At 41.6% G+C, this 13,620-nt stretch overlaps 1 protein-coding gene across 7 annotated transcripts in view; it reads right to left on the bottom strand.

Annotated features, from left to right (window-relative positions):
• neo1a (neogenin 1a) overlaps positions 1–13,620 on the bottom strand; it is a 151,890-nt gene that overhangs the window by 24,649 nt on the left and 113,621 nt on the right. For 6 of the 7 annotated variants that reach the window (XM_080027802.1, XM_080027804.1, XM_080027808.1 and 3 more), the window contains exons 8-9: positions 2,498–2,732; positions 1,780–1,934 (exon numbers count right to left, since the gene is read on the bottom strand). In XM_080027802.1, coding sequence (XP_079883928.1) covers positions 1,780–1,934; positions 2,498–2,732 — 390 coding nt within the window. The remainder of the gene's footprint in view (positions 1–1,779; positions 1,935–2,497; positions 2,733–13,620) is intronic. The other variant, XM_080027805.1, reaches the window with a different exon arrangement.

The raw sequence follows: 13,620 nt of genomic DNA, 5'->3' as shown, positions 1-13,620 counted from the left end.
ACTTGACAAAAAAAAAACATAAACTTATATACATGTTTATGAGAACTCTTCTGATTATTTTATATCCCCTGAGAATAGGAGACTCTGGATCAATAGGGCTACCATATCTGTTGCAAATATAAATTAAATCTGACAGTCAGCACTTTAACCTGTAAGTAAATATTTAATTTTATATTCAGTGCACTGGAGGAGTCAGTATAACAAAATATGTATCGCAGCCCTAATAATATGTGACAGATATACATACAGAGTACAGACATACAGAACAGTCTATGTCACTATGTATACAGACAGTGACATGTCTTGTTGTCTCTGTACTGTGATTCATTGGATTTAAAATGAAACACTATGAGGTTATGGTGCTAGCTGTCAGACACCAGCATTTGTCCGTACTGCACACATCTTTTAAGCTTTAGCTGCAGTGGTTCCTGACAGAGGGAAACGAGGCTGCCATTTGTCAGTGTGAACAGATGTTGGAGGGATAAGGGTTTGAGTGAGTGAGTGAGTGAGTGAGTGAGTGAGTGAGTGAGTGAGTGAGTGAGTGAGTGAGTGAGTGAGTGAGTGAGTGAGTGAGTGAGTGAGTGAGTGAGTGAGTGAGTGAGTGAGTGTGTGTGTGTGTGTGTGTGATGTGTGTGATGTGTGTGATGTGTGTGTGTTTGTTTGTTTGTTTGTTTGTGTGTGTGTGTGTGTGTACAGGTGTATTAAGCTAGTCTCTGAGGAGAAGTGATACAGGGCCGGGTGCTGCGTGCACATGTCTGCTCCTCAGATGCAGGTCAACAGTTTAAGCTCCAATTCATAGCATGTTTTACACTAAAAGTGCTCCCACACAGCAGAGTTGTGCTGTACAGGTACCGCCCTCCCTCACTGCAGTCCCCATGGGTTGCCAGGCGCCTGCTATTAGGGTCTACTGTGTGTATTTATGTGTGTGATCTGTCCTCCCTCCAACCAAGGACACAGGTAGAGAGACGACCGGCTGACCTACAAAGCGACAGTGACTGAGCTGTAGCTGAGCGTGGAGGTGAGGAACATCTACCCCGACAGCGTGCTGGGAAATCCCCTTCACAGCTCTTTCAAATATGGGTGAAACAGTTATTTGGAGCAGAAGCCATAGAGAGGCTTATACACCCAAACACAAAGAGAAAGGAAACACAGAAGCGCTTTGCCCTTGCTTTAAATCTGATGCGTCCTTCGAACAAAACATCCAAATGAGGTTCTGTATAGCATTTCTGTCTGTATAAGCTGGATGAGTAGACATTTTTCAGAGGAAAACATTGAATACTAATTTCAGACTTCTCAAGTAGACATGGTTTAAAAGGCACACAGAGGGCTTATAGTCAATGTTGGGGAATAAACAAGATGTGGCTTATACGGAGAAAATGCAGCATTTCTCTGGTGTGTTGTTGGGTGGTCTGTCTTAACACACAGCACTAAACAGCCTGAGAGAGAGAGAGTGTGTGTGTGTGTGTGTGTGTGTGTGTGTGTGTGTGTGTGTGTGTGTGTGTGTGTGTGTGTGTGTTGGTGTATGTGTGTGTGAGAGAGAGGAGGGATTAGGGGGTGTCTCTGTTTGAAGTGAGCGTATGCTGTATGTGAGTGAATATTTGTTTGTGTCAATGTTTATTTGGTCATTTGTGTGATCCCTTTGAGTACATCCTGTTTGCCTCAATGTGCCAGTGTGAGAATGTTTCCAAAAAACTGGCTTTATGTTTATGTGCCCTGTTTACTGAGCACATACAGTATAAATGAACGTTTGTGTGTGTGTATGTGTGTGTGTGTCTTTACCTTCAGCCTGGGTGGCCACTTTGAGCGCTGCAGAGCTCTCTCCGTGGCCGTTGCTGTTGTGGGCCACAACCCTGAAGCGATATTTAGAGTCTGGCATGAGGTTCTGGATGGTTACCTGCATCTCCCCAGGACGGCTGGTATTCACTACTCTCTCCCTGATAATGTAACACGCAGAAAAACATTTTAGGAATTCTAATATCTTCTATTATAAAAAAATCATGTTACTCTTTAGATGTGTGACGTCATAATTAAAAGGTTTATTGTACTATAATAGGTATTTGATAGGTCATAAACTGATGGATTAATTCCTCAGTGCATCTTGCCTGTTATACAGGTTATTTATACAATATTGTGTATAGCACAGTAACATTTTGATAAATACATACAAGTGTGCATATTTGCTGCCTTATGCTAGATGCAGTGTTTTCAATTGTGTATTGATCTTTCAATGTATTGTTCAATTGGTAGATAATTTCTTTTAGTCAATGAAATGTTTAAAACAGTGTTATACCCCTCGAATGTTTCCAGAGCTCAGGGTAATATTTTGCATCAGAGCAGAACTCAAAAATATTCAATCCACTTCTGGAAATTACTAAAGGGAAATATTAAAAGTAGCCAGAATGCTAAAGAAGAATTGTGGGAAATCCGTGCTGACTCCAGCAGTAATGTTTGCATCAGTACCCTCCTGACAGCATACACTATAGCATAGTCTGTGTACCTGCTAGTGCCCTCCTGGCTGTAGAAGACAGAGTAGGTTAACTCGTCTCCATGGGGTTCGGCCGGCGGGCGCCAGGTCAGCTTGATGAAGCGGGTGGAAACCAGCGAAGCCACGACATCTCGCGGGCCAGAGGGGGTGGGCCCTGCTGGACTGGCAACGCCTCTGGAGCCTGGCGTTACATGGTCAGTAGTGTTAGGAGTCAGTGAGGGGGGAGGGTAGGAGGGCAGGGATACGTCTTTGGGGCCGGGAGGAGGAGTAAGGAGGGAGAGGGAGGGAGGGAGAGGGAGGGAGGGAGGGTAGGGTGCAGGAGACAGCAGCAGCGTAGGAGGGGATGAGAGAGAGATATCACCCAGAAGCGTCCCAAAGGAGCGGGTCCAGGAGAAGGGAAAAAGGAGTTGAAATGGATATGACAGTGGAACGAAAGAAAAGAAGGACACAAACAAAAAAAGAAGAAAAAACAAAATAACAACAACGTAACAAAAAAGACATTTGGAGTGACAAGAAACCACAGAAAAATCAACACTTCTACTACACTCACGAAGCTGACAAATAAAAGCACAATACAAAGGGGGACTACACATGCAAATCTAAAACACAGCTCTCTAGTCTAAGCACATGGCATCATACATTTCATTTTTCATGGAAGGCTCGCCCACCAATCATTTGTGATTAAAAATGATTGTTTTTTTATTCCAGCATTTGATGGGAAAACAGAGATAGACTTTGTTTTGACGGGGACAAAAACACCTTCAAGCTTCTCAAATGCACATAAGAAAACAATCTATTTGACATACTAGACTACTGAAGACTAACCCAAGACATTGATTCTAAACTCAAGGTTCTCAGATCCCAGATGATGTATTTTAAACATTTTTGCCGTTGCATTCCACAGCCTAGCCACAGAAATGTGTGTGATCTCATTTGGTTTTTTTGTTGCTTTTTTATGTTGGAGGAACAATCTGTGGTCAGAATCCACAGTGTGATCTGGTTTCCATTTGCCTGGCAAGTGGGCGAAACAAAAAAACCATGTTGGTGCCTATGACATTCCCATTTGTTTGCAGGTCAGGGAAATTGACTGGAGGGCAAAGCTGAAATACAGAAAAAGGAACATGGCAATTGCAGTGTGCAAACGGTGTATTATTACTAGAGGAATTGTTTTGAAATGCAAAGCGGCCACTGGCAAGTCTATCATGGCATGTGGACAAACCGCTAACTTGGCTCGCCATATTTGTTTACATTTCTACTCCCTGTTCACAGGCCTTTGTGATTGGAGTGAAGTGAAGGATTTGCTGTTTTTCTTCTTCTTCCGAAGAATATAATGATCCACACACACTTTTCTGTACAAACAACACACTCAGTCTTTCCCCCTGCACACACTGAGATCAATCAAGAACTGACTGCATCGGCCAGGACCACTGCACTCCAAAACGGATGTCAACAACCTCAAACAGCCCTAAAGCTGGAAGTCAGCACTTCAACCTCATAGGCACTTTCTCCTTTTTTAATCCAGTGTGCTGGAACGTGCCAAAAACAAGGGAAAACAAATCAGCGTCCTAATACTTTCTGACTGCAGTGCAAAATTACCAGATGCCGAACAATTATCCTCATTCAAAAGACATAAAGACATAAACACAAACACACACTCTGGTGTTTAACATCACACTAGGGACAGGGTTACCACGACATTTATGAGCAAACTAAACTATAAAAGTCTATAAAAGACCATGTGTCCAAAATATGTTTTATATTAGTCAGTTTTGCATCGTCTGGTTTGAGCCACCACCTGTTGAGTGAGAGAGAAGTAAGAGGCATAAAGAAGTTCAGCCAAACACTTGGATGTGTAGGTAACATAATTAGACAGGAAACACAACCTTATCTCTGGCTTTATTTCAACAGGGATACCGTACTGTAACAAGGGAATCCCTTTTGTGTTCAGTGACAAAAAGAACAGATAAAAGGTTGGTACTGCTACAGAATGAGAGCTTTCTCAGAGGTGAAAGGGGGTTGCTTCATAAGGTACAGGAAATACGTCACAGAGACCCTTTGCAGTCAGTTTGGTCACTGCCTTAATTATCTGAGTGAGCTTGTCTATCGGTGGAAAACTCAACTTTTTCAAGCAAATGCAATCAGGAATACCTCACTTCAGATCTGTTTTGAAATGCATTGTGGGATAGGCTAGGAGGGGGAAGGGGTGGGGGGATACCATCAGATGTGGGTTCCATATTCAGACACCTTGTCAGCTGTAGGTCATTGACATAGCGGGAAGTTTTCTGTGTCTTTCTAATAATCTGCCTTGTACATGCATGCCTTAGAATTGTTATAGTAAGGAGGTGTCAGCATCCCATTTCTGCTGCCAAGCACTATTCATAGCTGATTAATAGTGTCATTAGTCTCTGTGCCAGAGGTAATGAATGGCTGGCATTAAGGCTTAACGAGGAAGGTTACTCTAGATCTGCATAATAAATCTGGGTTACCAATACGCAAAAAAAACAGCCATGACAATGACATGCATAGCAAAGCATTCATCTCAATATATTCAGCGGAAGTAAAATAATTGGAGTAGCGAGAAAGTTCTGATTAAAACCTCACAACTTTAACTTTTATCTTCTGCTGTTAATTCCATAATCCTTTTGCTGTGTTCCCCCCAGACAGTGCAGCTGTGAAGTTTAGGCGAAGTAGTTTTATCATTATTTGGCCTGAGTGCACAGATAAGACAGTCTACCTCACTGGCTAGGCACTATGCACCTGCACCAAGAGAGCATCAATCTAACGGAATGCAGATACGTGCACCCCAGGCACTGTAGGTACAGAATACAGATAGCCTTTTTGTCAGAAGGGCTCTTGCAAAATAGATGTGATCAGGACTTTAGTTTCCATGTCTAATGTGATTTGGTTATAATGACTGTGTAAGAGGCAGACCCAGCTCAATGCTTATAGTCCATTAACTGAGTCACTACTTTAATATCTGCCATAGAATGAAGAGAGCAAAAGTTAACAATATAGCCCACTCAAATAGCAGTCCAGAGCCTTAAAAAAACCAATGCAAAGCAGATTCTTAAATTAAGGGATCTTCTTTGCAATGTTTTCATATCAACATAGAACAGTGGTCCTAACAGTGAAATCTTAGATTCCTTCTGGAAAAAACAGCAAACATTCACATATGCATCCTTTCATTAAAATGTAAAGGTAATGTACGCAACAACCCAATACAACACTTCGTTTTCTCTTTTGAAGTAAATGTGTTGGAAAACTTTTGGATCCCTAGAGCATCTGCTGACAAGTATGGCTGCTTTTTTTCTCTCCTACAATCTTGTTTCCCTCGTTCTTTTTGATCATGATGATAAGACCAAAAAGATCAGCAAGCCTGACAGCTCCAGACATTTATATATTATTTATTTATAGATAGACAAAGGAAAGTGAGTCAGAAGCCAGATGCTTGAAGTGAAGACAGAGTGAGACCTGGAGAGAGAAATGGGAAAGTGCAAGAAAAAAGGCTGACCAAGCATGTTGATTGTTCTCTACACTACAGTACCTTGTCAACAATAATAAACAATAAAAGCAATTTTATCATCAAACTTAATGCGAGACGATCATCAACAAAGGATAAAAACACACCTTGTATTGTGTAGACTTTATCAGTGACTGGTGGGAAACTGAATGGTAAAATGTATCAGATTGGTGGAGCATACTGTATATCAGTATCTGCACACATTCCCTCTGGATGTGATAACAGCCAGGATTAAAGTGCAGCTCAAACCTCACAAAGGCTTTACAGTGACGAGGTGTTCCAACTCGCTGACATAATCTGAGAAGAATAAAAGTCTTTTGTCTCAAACTGATTTTCCAAAAAATGTCACACATCATCTCCTCCGCGTTTCCTTTCTTTTTTCTAGGCCGTGTTCACTACGATCAAAAAAAATGTTTGAAATATGTCACGTTCCCCCAGGAGAGGAATACACTTTTTTAACCAATTAAAACAATACACTTCAACCCCCCCCCCCCCCCCCCCCCAAAAAAAGGAATTCATTTTGTCCTCATAAAGTCTTTTGGTTGATATCAATGTCAGATGGTCATGTACAGATTTGGACAGGAGGCTTTTGATGTCGCTGCAAGCTGATACTATCACTGCTGCATGCTTCACAATGCATAAAGTGTGTACGTCAACATTCTCACAAAGAACATAAAAACTGAAAACAAAAGCTTCTGTGCCTCAATAGGCACGGACAATAAATGCTTTTATAGTGGGTCTCAAGTGTATTTATGTCTCCACACTCCCAGAAGACTCCTGTACTGGAGGAAACAAAGTGGGATATGAGAGGACCCATCTGATGGATCCATGGGACTTCTTGCTTTTTTAGTGGGAAGGGGTGTTTGTACTTCCAAGTTCTCTATGTCAGGCGACTAAAACCTCATAAATCCTGTACATGTTCTTGTTTGTCAACCGCAAAAGCTGTCCCTTTTAAACAGCGATGCAGCGAATTCATCTAAAATGGATTTTTGCATTTCTCTTTATTTTCATAGCCAAAATCAACATTCTCAAATTCCCAGTGGGTTTTCATAAACAAGTATGAGGCAACTCTATGGGGTATGTTTTGGATTGCGTGATGGTATGTCTGTGTTTGCATCCACTCGCGGACCTCTGGCGATTCACTGTCTGGTAATTTTGTTTTCATTTAAAAATTGGCAATCCCTACTCTGGGTTCTTAAAATAAACACTAAGCAGCGGTGTTTGATGTGTGGGAATGTGTAAAATTCCTTATACATTCTACCGAGACAAAAACACCCAGAGGATCCAGCTATCCCAAAGCACAAGGGAAAAACAAACACCTCTTTTTTGGATATAACGGCAGTAATTGGATGGGTTTCTGGTACATCAATAATTAATCATGCACTATGTGTACATACAGTGTCCCTTCACCATCAAACATGTGTACCCCCCTTGATCTGGGAGCCACCGTTGAGTTAATTTGAGTATGATTGCTTTGTTCCACTGAACGCCTGGTTTTAACACTCGCAGAAACATGCACGATCAAGAGGCCAACAGCTGTTAGCCCAGGCTCGCTATGCAAATGAAGATGTGCAACTATGGCAACTCCCCTCTCCTCCACCTCCCTTTCCACTTTGACAAATCTGCATCATATGCATCACGTGCTCCACATGCTGGCTTGGAGAGGACAGTGAGGCCTCTTGGGCTCGCTTTTCAAGCAGATCAAAACAGCCAGTGAAGCTGCACATCTCCAGAGCATTTCGCCATAAAATGCCTAGCACTGGAAGCAAGCTTTTATTTCTGCACGGCCTGCCTTTGTATCTTATTACCTTGGAGGAACAAGAATACAATTCAACCTTTTCAGGGGAGCAGAGCCAGCCTTGAATGAAGCCATTGATTTCAGAGAAAGCTCTCAGTAACAGTATGTATGTGTGTATATGTGCACTTGCAACATTTCATGTATAAAGTGAGTGGAGCTGAACAGCCAGCAAAGGGCTGAAAAGGTCAAAGAGGATGTTTTCAGAAGTGGGCGCAGCAGCACCTCCCTCGGGAGACTCGCTAACAAACAGTCCAGCTAATCAGACTCCCACCTATAAAGCCTCCTCCCTGGGTTAGACCCACTGAGAAGCGTCTATCAGGCAGCATGGTGCCCACAACCCACTGTGATGTTCCTCACTATTCTACTTTTAGCGTATGGAAACTGGGAGGCTCAGTGGAGGGAGGTTGGTGCTAGCAGGAAAAATAAAAGCTCCAGCTTTGGTGGCGCCTGCAGATAAGGGAGGGGTCTGAAAGGAAAGTAATGTTTGTGTGCCATTTGGTACTTCCAATTACTGCACCCAGAGGAGAGTCTATGTCCAAAAACATCAGATCGGCATCCTGAATGAGTGTGTGTTGGAGGTAGATGGTGTTACATCCTAAATAAGGGCACGTAAGGGCAACAGACTGAGGAAAAAGCATATTTCTCACACATACCTACGCAGTCAGGCTTAAAACTGGTGTTGATAACAAGACTGACCTTCAAAACATAGCACTGACGCAGGTACTGAAGGCTATTTTAATCCTTTTTGCACCTCCTTGTGCAAAACAAGAGCATAATAGGCCCCCATAACATTATGCAGTGAGCACTTAGGCGACAGACCATTCATAAATGAGGCAAAGCCTTTCACCACGGTTGAGTAAATACAACACATAGAAAAGTTCAACCCGTGCTGTGAGAGCCTCGGCTTGTAAACACACATACACACTCAGCACCATCCCTCAGAGACAGTCAAAACGCAAACACTTTGCCATCAGCACCAGTGCAAACAGCAATTTGGTGGAGGCTGATTTCAGCTCTTGACAATCAATTTAAGCTACAATCCCTGTGATCAGCTTCCTACAGCCCCCAGTGGGTGAATACTAATCACTATCGCCAACAGGGTGTGTGTGTACGCAAGGTTTTCTGTGTGTATTTCAGTTAAGAAACTGTGGGCACATTTAATGGATTCATCCCCAAATTAAAATTTGAATATATTTTGCTATGAGGCAAACATTTTGTAGAGCCTGATCTAAGTACAAAGATATCCAGCAAGTCCCTTATGTCTCAAGTGTGTGGTGTAGTAAAGAAATTATATTTTTTAGATATTATGAATAAAAGTAAATATGGTTAGCTAGAATGGTAGGTACTTAATATCATAGCACCTGCAGCTACATGGATTAAATTGAAAATTAGGTGTGTATAGATGCGTTTGTTTGTTTCTTGGGAAAAGGTTTCAACCGCATTGAGGCAATTTTATCCCCTAGTCGCACTTAATTGGCTTACACTCTCTCCATTTTAAGGCTTCCGAGTATCTACTACATCACTCTAATGGGATATTTTTATATAAAATGTTTTGGAAATCGCAACAACAAGAACTGCAGCTGCAAATTCTTTAACTAATTGTTGTCATGAAGCGCTCATGAAGGAAGTCACCGTACAGTAAAAGAGATGATAGCCTATGTGTGCAATGTGCAAGCATCATGTGTATCCCAGTAGTACATGAACATGTTGTTTAAATGTCACGTTTTCACACTGGTGCCTGCTGTTGAAGGCAAACTTCCGATGCAGTCCGTGTCAACAGCGAATGTGGCGCGCAGCCCTGCACTTTGCTGACACATTCACATGCTCACAACGTTATACATTCTGTCCTGCTGGCCTAGCCATGACCCTGCTAGCAGATGATGGAGCACACCTTATTCCCTGAAGTGGAACGGAGCTTTTATTCAGTCGCGGTAGAGTCTGGCTGGAGGGGAAGGCTCTTTTAGCAACCTATTCTCACTTCTTGATTTGAAGAGGGAATGCAGTGGAGGGATCCCTGTCTGTAGCTTGTCTGCTACAAATGTGTTTGGGGATTTTTTCTTTTTCAAACCAATCATTCACTGCTCCAACTTCTCTGAAGCTCTTTCTCCCTTGTTTAGACATGATCTAGTTACATTTTATATTACATGGTCTCATAATATAGTCATTTTCTTTCCTCAACACCAGCAAGAGTCGCTGCTGCTGTATGTCAGTGCTGGGACTTTTGAAGCGTCTTGTCCTCATCTTTCTCTTTACTTTCAATTCAATATCAACTCAAGTACTTGATAGTAATTCATTTTTATTAGAAGACGACAAAAATAAAACTTCTGCATCAAGTTATATTTGTAGATAAATCCCCTCCAGCTTGCATGTCTACACACAACTTTAACGATAGATCTAGGCATCTGTTTTCCTTTCTCTCATGTGCATCAGTTGTTTCTGTGAAAATAATGACTGCTTGTGCTGAAACAATACAGTTTCAATATTTGAGTTTGTTGTTTGTCTGTCAAATTTACTTAGTTCTGTTTTGACGATTCTTTTAAGGTGTAGCGCAACATTTTGAACATAAGGTGGAAGGGTTTGGAGCTTTCTCTGCTTTATGTCGTTTACGGAATTTCTTCTAGCAACAAGGTCTGTCCAAGACAGTTTTCTTTGGCCGGGATGTGTTCAGTTTATAGTCAGCCATTAATCTTCAATCTGCAGCGTTAAACATGCACTTCATTTGGTTTCATGTGTTTAAAATAACGACATCTAAATAAAACTGACTTCTGGATCCTTTCGGAGGCATGACCTTGATTAGGTGTTAACTATCTTGGCCCAGATCAAAGCTGGATGTAAAAGCTGGTGGCCAAGTTGTCTGCGAATACAGACTCCTGGATTCTTTGTCACTTGGTCTGGTGGTGCTCAAGTCTCCTGTAATTTATTGATATCCTAATAAAGTAACGGTATGTGTGACTCTCCAAATATCCCTTCCTAGTATCTCCCAGGGTCTTTTATTATGTTAAAACTCCAGCTTTGGGGACAAGACAGGTGTCAGTTTATCCTGCCATCTCTCCATGTGCCTGCACGCATAAATACACAGAGTGATGGAGGGGGAGGGAAAAGCATGAGGCACAGTGAGCACTCAGGCAGTGATGAGGCATCTCCATCTCTCAGCGGGGGTCTGCTTCCTCGGATGGGAGGAGAGGACAGGGCTCCTCTGTTGACTGCCACAGGTCTACGGGGAGTAGGGATAACTAATGGCAGCTTTAGCATAGCAGGAAAAAGGTAGATGAAGGGAGAGGCAGTCGTAGAGAAAGAAGATAAAGATAAGCGGAAGAAGGGAAAGGGAAAAAGACAGAGACGAAAGAGATGGAGGGACCAAGAAGGACTGCTAGACTGTTCAAGCTTTGGATAAAAAAAAAAGCTTGGATAAATGCATTTGCATCAGAAACAAGAGTGTCATCTTTGTTTCGTCATAAAAATGACCTGAATAATAGGCAAGGAAAACTAGCCTGCAGGATAAACAAGCTAAACTGTATGTTGCCGACCGTGTTGCACAGCATCAACCGATGTGTTTAAATAGTGGTATAGCTTAGCTGAAGTTGGTTAAGTATTCAGTGAACCCCCCCACCACCCTTCCTTCCTCTCAATTAAATTCACTTCTGTCTGTGGTTGCTAAAAACAGCATGACAGCGCAGTGCTCGTACATCCAAAGAAGCTTTCAGGCTTTCCACTTGAAGTACTTTGCTTGGGCACTAGGAGGCAAATGTCAAAACATTATTTATGCTAGCTGTGGGGAATGGAGGGAGAACAGGAGATGGAGAGACAGAGAAACTCAGACAGACAATATATTTCCATATTGATGCCAACCCAGCAAATAGAGAGAGAGTAAAAATAAGTATTCACATGCAAATAGAAGTGCATCTCTTGAATTTATGCAAAAAAATAATAATTTAATTTGTTCAAACACACTTAAGGGTAAACAGCAAAGTGAGCGCATCCACTTCTTTGTTTGCCAGAGCTAAATGCTGATTCTCTCTCTCTCTGCGCTCTTTATATTAAAATTTTAGAAGCTTGAATGTCAAATCTGCCATTTTTGACAAGAGAGCATCTAAAGGCAGTTCTCCCAGGCTGGTTTTGTGGCCTTGTTTTTTTTAATTATTATTCAAAATAAGAATAAAGCTGAAAAAACTCTGGCTTTTCTTTTGCCTTATGAATACAGGTTTTTTAAATAAAATGATACAGCTCCTCATTTCTAGCTGAATATTCTAAAAAACTGAAAATATGTTTCAGCTCTGCTCTACATCTTAAAGAACACCACACAAAGCCACATTATACATATTAGTGTGCCACCTTATAAACTTCAATCATAGTTTCAGTTTGTGTATCATAATTAGAAAGATGATCACATAAACAAGTGTTTTGTTGAGCGTTTAACTTCAGATATGTCACAATTTTCCCCTCCAAGCTGTAATTGCTGCTTACTGTGCTTCACTATCACACAGAAGGCTGAATATTGTTTCTGTGAAGTGTAAACTGTCTGTAGATGACCCGCGACTGCAGTCCCATAAATAGCATATCCTATGCAGGTGACAAACCTCCCTCACAATCATTTTGACAATAATGATTGGCAGAATAATATCATAAATGCCAGAAATGTAATCATGATGATTAAACAGGCCCATTAGTGGTTGTATTTATAGATTAGTGAAGAAAAGATTAGACAATTTGCTGGGATTTTGATACATCCTCATATGCAATAAAACATATGTTGAATCAGACTTGTGAGTGAGAACGCTCGTGGTTCAAACAGCCTCTATTGATTCCAACTACTGCATGTGGGCTTGATTTACTAAAATTAATTTAATGTAGCTTAAACTTTAAATTGTTTCAGAAAAAAACACCCTCTAATGATATGTGAGAATTTATTTTGCATTTGCTCTTGAGAAAAATCATACCACTTTCCCGCTTGGTAAAAAACATAATGACTTACAACCGAAACGAACAACTACAGAAAGTTCCACTTTCACAAACGTCTGAATGTGGCAGTTTTATAGGGGACATTAAGAGGCACTTACTCGGCCTGCACTCCACTGCATAATTACGTCCCCTTGAGGTCCACTTTAGGCATGTGTGCTCCTATTTACTCACATCTGTTTGCAACTTGTTGACCCATATTGCACATGGATGTGGAATGTCCAGAAATTTTTTTTCAAGACTATGCTGCACTGCAATCCGTGCACCTACTTTTGACCACCATGTCCCCTCATTTCTGCCTTTCCTATTTTTTTGATTTCTGAAGCAAAACTGAATAATAATTAACTTAAAGAAAAGGTTACAAGTTGTACATGTGGTAATCCATTGCCATCTACTGCAGTTTCAAAGCCAATAGTATGGAAACAAAGCACATATCAACATAAATAACGGTCAAAATACTGCCCATATTATAACAGCTGACATCTTTCCATTCCGAACACTCACAAGTGGGAACCATCAATAAAGCAACGTTTAACTGCAGCTGGCAGGGCCAAGATGCAAAGATTAGGAGCACTAATGAATATTAGCCAACTTTCCGCCGCTGGGTGCTTCCATGCAGTTTACCCCCATTGATTTCCCTGTTGGGTGAAGACAACTTTATCCCTGTGGCAAGTCCATGGCTTATCTCCACCGACTGAACGGCAGCCGACAGACAGACAGACTTTCCTGGCTTGGTTTCAGGATGATTCAAACCCGGCAGGTGCGAAGAGAGATACCTGACTGAGGGCGAAACAAACAGGGGTGGCAAAGTGCACGAAGGATGTTTTGGAAGTGGACAAAGATGCCCAGCTGTGAGGGGCC

Source organism: Ammodytes marinus, assembly GCF_949987685.1.
Source record: "Ammodytes marinus genome assembly, chromosome: 1".
Lineage (NCBI taxonomy): Eukaryota > Metazoa > Chordata > Actinopteri > Uranoscopiformes > Ammodytidae > Ammodytes > Ammodytes marinus.
Note: the sequence above shows the minus strand (reverse complement) of the source record. Positions and strands in the feature narration are given on the sequence as shown.